General features: G+C 51.7%; 2 protein-coding genes across 3 annotated transcripts; one reads left to right on the top strand and one right to left on the bottom strand.

Annotated features, from left to right (window-relative positions):
- The first annotated feature begins 166 nt into the window (after positions 1 to 166).
- On the top strand, positions 167 to 5657 carry RAC3 (Rac family small GTPase 3). 2 transcript variants are annotated; one of them, XM_027471588.3, is made up of 6 exons: positions 174 to 315; positions 2656 to 2727; positions 2985 to 3102; positions 3720 to 3782; positions 4265 to 4424; positions 4542 to 5657. In XM_027471588.3, exons 1-6 carry the CDS (start codon positions 281 to 283, stop codon positions 4670 to 4672), a joined length of 579 nt encoding a protein of 192 aa, XP_027327389.1. In that variant the 5' UTR covers positions 174 to 280; the 3' UTR covers positions 4673 to 5657. The 2 variants fall into 2 exon arrangements, with proteins under 2 accessions (XP_027327390.1, XP_027327389.1); XM_027471589.3 differs by lacking the exon at positions 2656 to 2727 and having other exon boundaries at positions 167 to 315.
- DCXR (dicarbonyl and L-xylulose reductase) lies at positions 5650 to 9356 on the bottom strand. The gene is made up of 8 exons (XM_027471587.3): positions 9196 to 9356; positions 9014 to 9111; positions 8701 to 8855; positions 7332 to 7374; positions 6926 to 7025; positions 6696 to 6760; positions 6484 to 6601; positions 5650 to 5945 (listed from the first exon to the last, which is right to left on the bottom strand). The coding sequence occupies exons 1-8, from the start codon at positions 9251 to 9253 to the stop codon at positions 5842 to 5844; spliced, it is 741 nt and encodes a 246-aa protein (XP_027327388.1). The 5' UTR covers positions 9254 to 9356; the 3' UTR covers positions 5650 to 5841.
- Between the last annotated feature and the right edge of the window lie 169 nt (positions 9357 to 9525).

The following is a 9525-nucleotide window of genomic DNA, read 5'->3' as shown; positions in this document are numbered from 1 at the left end:
TAGGGGCCGGGAGAGCCGCCGCCAGCCGCTGGCTGCCGCCCGGAGGAGCAGGAGCGGGGGTGGCCCGGAGGTGGGGCGGGACGGGGGCTGCCGGCAGCGCCCTGCGACTCCCCCCGCGCAACTCCCCCCCGGCGGGCGCTGATCGGGGGCTGAGCCCCGGCCCCGGCCCCGAGGCTGCGGCGCGGCCCGGCCCGGCCCCGCCCCGGGCCCCGCCCCCGGCGCCCCGCCCCCGCGGGCTGTCACTGCGGCGGAGTCGCGGCGGCGCCGCCATCGCGGGCAGATGCAGGCGATCAAGTGTGTGGTGGTGGGCGACGGGTGAGTGCGCGGCGGCCGCGGGCGGCGGCGGGGCCGGCCCGGCCGCGCCTCGAGCCGGGCGGCCCCGGACAAAGCGGGCCCGAAGCCGGCGGCGCCGCCGGGAGGGGAGGGCGGGGGGGAGGGCCCGGCCCCGCCCCGCCCCGCGGCCCGGGCCCGGCGGCCCCGCGGGCGGGAGGAGCCGCTCCGGGCCGGCAGCGGCAGCGGGACCCGGCCGGCCGCGCCCGCCGCCGCCCTCCCCTGGGGCCGCCGCGGCGCCGAGGGAAAGGCGCGGGGAGGCGGCGGCGGCGGCGGGGGCCGGGGCCGGGGCCGGGGCCGGGGCTCCCGGCGGCGAGCGGAGGCCACGCGGGCGCCGCCCCCGGCGCTCTCCCGGCGGCCGCGCTGCGGTCCTGGGGTCGTGGCCGGCGGGAGGTCGGGGCCCGGTGCCGTGGCGGCCCCGCCGCTGTCCCCGCGAGCCCCGCGCCCTCCTGTTTGTAAACTTGAGCCTTGGTGTCCGGGCGCTGCCGGGCTGCGCGGCTGGCGGCGTTCTGCCCGGGGAACAAAACCCTGCGCTGCCTGGGCCTCGAGGCCGTCTCCTCGCCGTCCTGTCAGGTGTCCCCGTTGGACTATTTTCACTGTACGGGGGTGATTTGTTGCAAAGTACCCCCTCCAAAAAATCTCGACGTTCATAGATTTTTCTCATATCTCCTGTTGTTTGCGTTCCGAGGTGAAATACGTCGCTGTTTCTGGTTTCACCACGTGTCTCGCCATCCTTGCTCTTCTCTTTTGGCTTTTTCTGTATGCCTTTTTCTGAGAACGCATCTGCGTTCAAGATGCAGGTGTGCAGTAGATTTATGGTGCTTTGTAACTTTTCCTAGCTTGCCCTGTGCGTTTTTCCTCATTCCTAATACTATGCTCTTCTGATCACCATAGCAAGCCTGGAGCTGAGACGCAGAGTACTAAATGTGAACTGGTCTTAGGCAATGACTGGTCTTTCCACCCTCTCCTGCATGCCACATCCTTAAGTATGCATTTGGAGTGAAGTGTTCCAGCTTCTAACCTGAGGAGGCTAAAAAGCAGTAGGAGAAAGAGTCACCCACCAAAACAGCACAGCGCTATGATGGAGGGGGCAGTAACATCTGGGAGTAGGGCATGCTGGAAATGGATTTCAACTCAAGGCTTGCAGACCAGTGGTATTCTTTAAGACCAAACTGACAGTGCAGAGACTAAATGAACTTGGATACCAAACCACTTAAAAGACACCCATATCCATGATCTGTGAACGATGTAACTGCCATGTGTGGTGGGTGAGGTGCCAGTTGAGGAGAAGGGTTGGACAGGTCAGTGTAGTGGTTCTTTACACAACCTCCCTGTTCTTCTAGGAAGGAGATGTGGTCCAGGGGAAAAGCAGAGCAGGTTTGTGTAGTGGTGCTACCTGCGCTATGCGTCGTCCCAGTGCAACATTGTGCAGTCCCCTGCAGTCTCTTCAAGTCTGTCACATCACCTTTGTGAGAACTGGGTAGAGAATACCCAGTTCTTGGTGGGCTATTCAGGTTCACTCAAGCACTAACCACCAGCTGTCCCTGTCACTGGCATTCACTATCAGTTTCCCTGAAAGGCTCTCCACAGCACACAACTTGTAGTGGTAAATAGGTCATTTCCACTCCCATTACCCCCTGTTATAAATAAGCTTCTCTCTTATTCTACAGGGATAACTAAAGTTCATATGCTAAGGCTATTGTCAGCAAGGCCCAACTTGTGCCAGCTGCCACCACTGGGTTGACCAATGCCATCTGCCTTCATCAAAGCCCTGAGCCAGTATTTTTAGTGATCCACGCCAATGCCAAAATCTCTTTCCAAACTGATAGTAGTCACTTTAAAGTTTTTGTTGTTGTTGTTATTTTTTATGGATACTTATTTTTCCCCCCTTTATATTTACTGACATTCAATTCCTATGTCTGAGGAGTTTGAATAGTGTGTTGTTGCACTGTTTTTTCATTTCACTGTTTACCCATTTTGCTAGGTTATTATGGACATGTTGAGCAATAGCAAGCCCAGCACAGAACCTTATTTTTTCCCCCCTCTTGGTTCCTGGAACAAATAAATTTTTCTAAGTGTTCTGTTGAGGCTGAAGAGGTGGGGAAAAGGAGCGGGAGAGAGCAGGGTCAGATGTATGCTGAGGCAGGATGCATCTGGTGAGTTCAGACCTCGTTCCTGACAGAGGATTCTAGCCTGCTGCAGATCCATTTCCTCATGTTTACTTTCTGCCTAAACTCCTTTTTTGGGTGGGGTAAGGGTGAGTTTTCCTGCTTCACTGCTTTCTGCTGTACCTTTCTTTATGCTTGTCATTCTCATCCTCTGCAGAGCTGTAGGGAAGACCTGCTTGCTGATCAGTTACACCACAAATGCCTTTCCTGGAGAGTACATCCCCACTGTGTGAGTAATGGCCTGGGCTTCAGATACTCTTTGCTCCTTATGTGTGCATGTGTAAAAGTTAGTTTTCTGGGTGAGGAGACTATGAACTGCACGTGTGAGTATGCCTGTGGTATGGGGGTGTGTGTGAAGTGGGCAGAGTACTCCCACTGGAACTGTTGCACAGTGACCCCCTCCTGATTCACTGCCCCTTGAATTTCATCTGAAGTCGGGTGTGGGTGAGAAGAAGATTGTCACTGATGTGGATTCTTCCTTGGCAGGTTTGATAACTATTCTGCCAATGTCATGGTAGATGGAAAGCCAGTGAACCTAGGCCTCTGGGATACAGCAGGTCAAGAGGATTATGACCGACTGCGGCCTCTTTCCTATCCACAGACGGTGAGTGCTGGGTTTGGACTTGCTTCTAACTGTTCTTAGTTCAGGACAGGGAGGCTCTCAAGGACATCCAGGCTTCATTCCTTGGTGGAATGAAGTTCCTGTAACGTCAGCCATAATTCTTGTTGTTCAAGGAGGCTCACAGCTGAATTTCTCCTAAGTGATTGTCTCATTCTAGTTCCTACTTCACAGTGGTGTTTGAACAGTTATGCATGTCATAGAGATGCCCAGGTGTAAGGAATGGCGTGGAGCTGCAGTAAAGCTGAGCCATGTTCCATAGTCCCATTCTCTTGGTGGCACTGCTCACCATTGGGCTGCGCTAATACTGCTTCCCTGGCTGTAGCAATTGCTACATGGCCTCTCCATCAGGGGTGAAGACTCACACTAAGGTGTTTGTGGCCACAGGTTCTGAACATGTAGAGTCGAGTATTATAAATTAAAATGAAGTTGTATGTCCAAAATCTGAATTAGTTTAGCCACCTTAATGGGAAAGGGTTTCATATAGCTACAGTCCTTGCTGGTGGGAGGAGGTTGTCTTCTGTAAGGCTCCTTTCTCTACTCTTCCTCCATTATCTCTTCCTGTTCCCTAATACACAACTGGCCCTTTTGTTTCTCCACAGGATGTTTTCTTGATTTGCTTCTCACTCGTGAGTCCAGCGTCCTTTGAGAATGTCAGAGCCAAGGTAATGTGTTCTCCTTCTTGGTGGAACAGTAGAAGGGAGGAGCCAGTGAAGTCCACTGCTCCACTCAGCACTGTGACTGACAGCAACAAGCCCCATGTTTCTAACACTCATGTTTTAAGAAACAAAGGTCATAGTCTGCAGTTTTTAAATAGGGCGTTCTCTTTATTCATTGGCTAAGTTTTTGCCTTTTCAAATCTGTCTCTTAAAGATGATGAATGTCCTAGAAACAAAAACGCAGTTTTTCTGCAGTGTATGCAGAGCTGGCTGGTGCTATCTGTCATGATTCCATGTTTCCATGACTTCATTATTACATTTGTACTGATCTCTTTCTGCAGAGCATATTCAGAGTTGTAGGCAGAAGTATCCTGCTCAGGTGTTGACACGATGTCAGATATTAGTAACAACCTTGCTAATAGCAAATGCATCTTCATGGCTGCATCTACTGCCACAGCTACTTTTCTCATCATGCATCTCTGTTTCAGTGGTACCCTGAGGTCCGACACCATTGCCCAAATACACCTATCATCCTTGTGGGCACCAAGCTGGACTTAAGGGATGATAAGGACACCATTGAAAGATTACGTGATAAGAAACTGGCTCCTATCACCTACCCCCAAGGTTTGGCCATGGCTCGAGAGATCGGTGAGTCTCATGTGCTGGCAGGTCTCCATGGCATTGAGATTTTTGTTTTGGAGTGGGTGAGGGACACTGTCTCCTGGTAGGACTGGAGTGGTTGAGCTGGAGCTCTCTTTCCCCTAGGGTCGGTAAAGTACCTTGAGTGCTCTGCCCTGACACAGCGGGGCTTGAAGACGGTGTTTGACGAAGCCATCCGGGCTGTGCTCTGCCCACCACCTGTGAAGAAGCCTGGCAAAAAGTGCACCATGTTCTGAGGGCTGTGGCCTAGGTGCTGGCTCAGCATATTGTTGTCCTCCGACAGATTGCATATTATCTGGGTGTTTCTGGAGGGGGCTGGGATGCGTAGGGCCCTTCATCATGTACGAAGTCAGTGTTTTTTAAATGTCTCTTTGATTTAACGTCAATGTTGATGTGAAGGGGCAGCGGGGGCAGGAGACTAGCTGAGGGCTATATGGCCCCCAGGGAAGTCCAATGGGGAAGGCAAGGTAGCTCCTTGGGGCAACAGGCTGTTTTGGCTCTCCTGAGCTCTATACTGAAGGGGCTTGAGATATCCATCCTGTGCTGGGAACACCTGTTTTTTTTTATCTGCAGGTGAAACACAATGCTGAAGATCCTTGTAGGAGTGGGGAGGGAGCTGATATAAATGGTAGTGAATTACAAGAAGAGTAGTGGGGTCTCCTTGCCCAGCCTACTGTGGCTAATAGTCAACAAATTGGTGCTCCAGCAGATATGTGCCTGAGACTGTTAAAGGAATCATAACTAGACCCAGAAGGGGTCAAAGCAAATGAAATGTGAAGCTGAAACACTAATCATTAGGTGCTTTATTGGATACTAGCCAAACCCAGTGAGTGAAACAGCCCTGTGCAATCACTGTATTTGCCTTTGTGTGTGCACACCCTAGGACAGCATGGTGCTGCTCCCCCCCATCAGTCTTTAGCAGGGCCTCCCCGTACAATCCAGTCTCTGCAGAGCAGGGCTGAGGTTGTTGCCTCTTTTTTTTTTTTTCTTTCTACTAAAGAGAGTAAAGAAAGCAATGAGGAGTCTGCTAACTTCTTCTTTCCCTTCCCACTGAAAGTGCAGGCAGGCTCTGTGGATTTGGGTGGAACAGGGAGAACTTCTGAAAGGTTGTGGGAGGGGTTGGAATAGGGTTGGAAGAAAGACAGATCCAGTTTCTAATCATCATGTAGAGTGACAAAGATAAAACCTTATTTGGTGCAATAAACATTCTCCATGACAGCGTATGTGAGTTTTATTATATAGCAGCCTTCTAAAGGTAACTTTTTGCCTCATTTCTCATACAAGTTCCAGCCCTGCTGTCCCTCTTGTCCAGCAACACCGGGTCTGTGTCACTGCTTTCTATCCCATTTACATGTATGCAGTACTAGTATGAAAATTAGGCCAGGTGTGAAATGCAGGTTTCATCTTAGGAAACGAGAAATCCCCCATCAACCATCAGTGAGCTGCCAGTTGTCATAGCACTCTTGTCACTGAGCAGGAAAAGAATGCTGTTCACCACATCATCCACCTCTGAAATCAAAACATAAAGGACATCCAATGCACCTTTCAAATTGGACTAGAGAAACATGCATCCCAAAAAGTATGTCTTTGGCCTCTACATGGAATCGGAGCAGGGAAATATCTCTAACCTCCAGTCTGTGCTTGGTGTGATCTACAGAACAGTGTGGCTGAGACCTGGACATTCACAAGTCCTTATTGCGATCAAATGACATAACCTAATCCACAGCAAGCACCTATTCCCCCCCACCAGTCACATTCAAGAACAATAGAGTAAGGGTATTCCACCTGTCATAAGAGACAAGGCTCTAGAACAGAGGTGGTAAGGTTGCCATGTCCTCATCAGATGCTTCAGAAATTCAACCACAGTCACTCACCAGAGGCGTGACTTTGCTCAAAACAAAACAAAACAAAACAAAAACAAAAAACCAAACCAAACCAAAACAACAACAACAACAACAAAAACACCAAAGTATCTGTGGCTGTGATATCAATTAGGGGAAAGGTCTGGATATGATAGACCTTAGCCTGGCAGCAGATCTATACTGACCTGCAAACTTTCCTAGTGGAATCCGGTTAATCATGGCAGCAGATTTCTGAGGATCACTCCAGTTAATTCTCCCCATGTCTGTCATAACTACTGTGGGATTCACAGTGTTCACCCTAATCTGAGACCAAGAACAACACACTATATAACCAAACTGTACTGAGAAAAAATGCTCATGTTCAGCTTTCACACTTTTCTTTCATAAAGAATCCTACCTTGTAGGGTCCCAGTTCCATTGCCATTACCTTGCTCAGCATATCCAAAGCGCTTTTTGTGGAACCTTCAAGAGACGGGAAAGATGGAAGGCATTTAAGTGTATAGCATTTTGTCTGGATCACAGAGAGGTATTTTACTCTGCTCTGAACTGGCAGCCAGCATCTTGGTGGCTATGGGTCTCCAGCTAGTCAAAAATGAAACAAACATTGGTAGAGCTGCACACACTTACAATAAACAGCATGATCCCGCAGGGCACGCTGAGATGCCTGGCTAGAGACATTTACAATTGCACCTGGTGTCCCCTGTGTAATCATCTGCCGAGCAACGATCTGAAGGAAAAAAAAAATGATGCCAGAATCGTAACAGGAGAGAACATTATTTCATTCAGTAGTAACCTTCAAGGGCTACTGGGGTAGCCAAGAGAGCAAAAACATCCAGAGAAAGTCTTCACTACTTCCTACTTGTAAGAGATAGGGTCAAAGCAAGAGAGTGAAGGTATCATACAAACAGGCTGTCAGGTTAATTTTGGATTATGGTCCCCTTAGTCCTCCCCCTGTCAGGGCTTGTTTCCACTATGGAAAACAACTTAGTTGCTGCTGTTCTTAGAGACAACTGAAGTGACAATTCAGCCTCACCTGGGAAACATGAAGCACAGCTCGAAGATTCACATCAAGACACCTACGGATAAATGAGATTTAAAAATTACACAGTGGTTGCAGGCCAGAGAGGAATAGTTTTGAGAAGACAAATGCTGCTGGTATCTTGGAAGCATTGGTAGTACTTGAAAACGGATAGAAATGCCAAGCTGAATGGATATAACAATAATAATTAGGCATGTGTTCACCAATAAACCATTCACTGGAAGCAAGCTAGTTAGTGGCCTTTTCCCCTGTGCAGAAGGGAAGGTGCACTCATGCATCCTCACATTTCTAGCAGGACTCTGTTCTTTGGCAGATTATACAGCAGTTCTATTAAAGTTTAAACAGTGATCTCTGGGCCTCAGCCAGTGGCTCCTCTTAGGACAATCAAATCTTCACAAGACTTTGAAATAGGGAATCTGCTATAAAATTCGTAGAAGAAACATCTACTCTATTTGTGATATAGTCCTTCCTTGGTCAGATTTTCACCAGCTAGTTCTACAGAATCATCTAAGTACAATCTGTGCATTTTACAGTCTAGTTACAAATGAAGCCTTTATTATAAATGGAAAATGTGGAGCTATAATGTCAGACAAAGTATGACATCCATCTTAGAAGGAAGTAGCCTCAGCATAGCCTGTATCCTAAAGCTTACACACATCTGGAACTAAGGTCCTTTTGAGGGAGAAAAAAAACGTCACTGCAGTAAGGAAATTTAATTTCCTATCTTGATCATTTTTTTGTATCTTGATTGGGATCCAGAATTTGGACTCGATGATCCTTGTAGTTCCCTTCCAACTCGGGATATTCTATGATACTATTCTTATACTCCTTTAGCTGGCTTTGTTGTCTCTTTCTAAATTGTCTTATCAACAACTGTCTTTCAATTTAGTAGTGACTGAGCTAGGCCTAGATTAGAAGCTCTGGGAAGGTCTGAGCTTGATTACCACTGAATGGTGCTCTTTTCTCCTGCACAGACTGGGTAAAGTGTGGGTACTATCTAGAAGGTGATGTTGCAAGGTTCTGGCTACTCAGTAACAGTGTGAAATAACCTTTGTTCTTAGTTTCCTTTTGATGTTTAAAAAGAGTATGAAAGGTGATTTTTTTTAAAGTAGTAAAACAGTGGAGAAAAAGCAGACCAAAGCACTAACAGCCAACAAAACACTGTGAAAATTAATGTTAGAGGCATTCTCTCTCTCTCTCTCCTGCTGCTTTCATAAGAGATACCACTATCTCGAACGTTCTGCCACAGTTCTTTACGCTGACCGTTTTGCTAAGGCTCGGCAGACAGCACCCTTCTACCCCGAAGCACAGTCCAGGCACGGAGCAGCCACCGGTGCCCACCCGGGGAGGCCGAGGCACTCACCGGTCAAAGGCCGCCCGGGTCACCTCCAGGAAGGGCTGCAGCACCGCCACGGCCGCGTTGTTCACCAGCAGCTCGAAGGGCCCCGCCGCGCCCACCGCCGCCTCCGTGGCGTCCCAGTCGGCCAGGTCCAGGCACAAGGGCTCGATGCCGGGACACTGCGGCGAGGGCGGCCCGGCCGGGGGCCCGGGTCAGCGTCGTCGCGGGTGGGCCGGGGGGGGTTGGGGGCCGCCGGGGGTGGCGGTGGCGCTGCCCCGGGACAGGGCTGGGGGCTCGCGGGCGGGGTCCCGCAGGGGGTGCCGGCGGCCGGCCCTACCTCTCGGGCGAGGCTCTCCAGGTCCGCCGCCGTGCGGCTCAGCGCCGTCACGCGGGCCCCGGCCCTGCTCAGCGCCACGGCCACGGCGCGTCCGATCCCTGCGGGGAGACGGCGTCAGCCCCCGGCCCCCGTCGCCCGGCCCCCGCCCGGCCCCCGTCGCCCGGCCCCCGTCGCCCGGACACCTTTGCCGGCCCCAGTCACCAGGGCCCGGCGGCCGTGGAAGCTGAGGTGCGGCTCCATGCTGCGGTAGAGCTGCGGCCTGGGCGGGGCCGGGGCGGGCCAGGGGCCGGGCAGAGCCCGACAGAGGCGCGGCCTGGCGGGGCCGCAGGGCAGGGCCCTCCCCGCTCTGGGGCCACGCGAGTCCCCGCTTCCCCGGCCGGGGGCTGAGCTTCGGCCGTGTGGGCCGGAGCCGGGGCACCGCGGGCTCGGGCAGCCAGCGTTCCCGGAGCCGCTGAGCCTGCTCGAGCGCTGCTCAACACGCTGCCGTGCGGCGGGCAGACTCGTAACCAAGG

Source organism: Anas platyrhynchos, chromosome 19, assembly GCF_047663525.1.
Source record: "Anas platyrhynchos isolate ZD024472 breed Pekin duck chromosome 19, IASCAAS_PekinDuck_T2T, whole genome shotgun sequence".
NCBI classification, from domain to species: domain Eukaryota; kingdom Metazoa; phylum Chordata; class Aves; order Anseriformes; family Anatidae; genus Anas; species Anas platyrhynchos.
The sequence above is the reverse complement of the archived record's forward strand: the minus strand, read 5'-3'. Positions and strand labels throughout refer to the sequence as shown.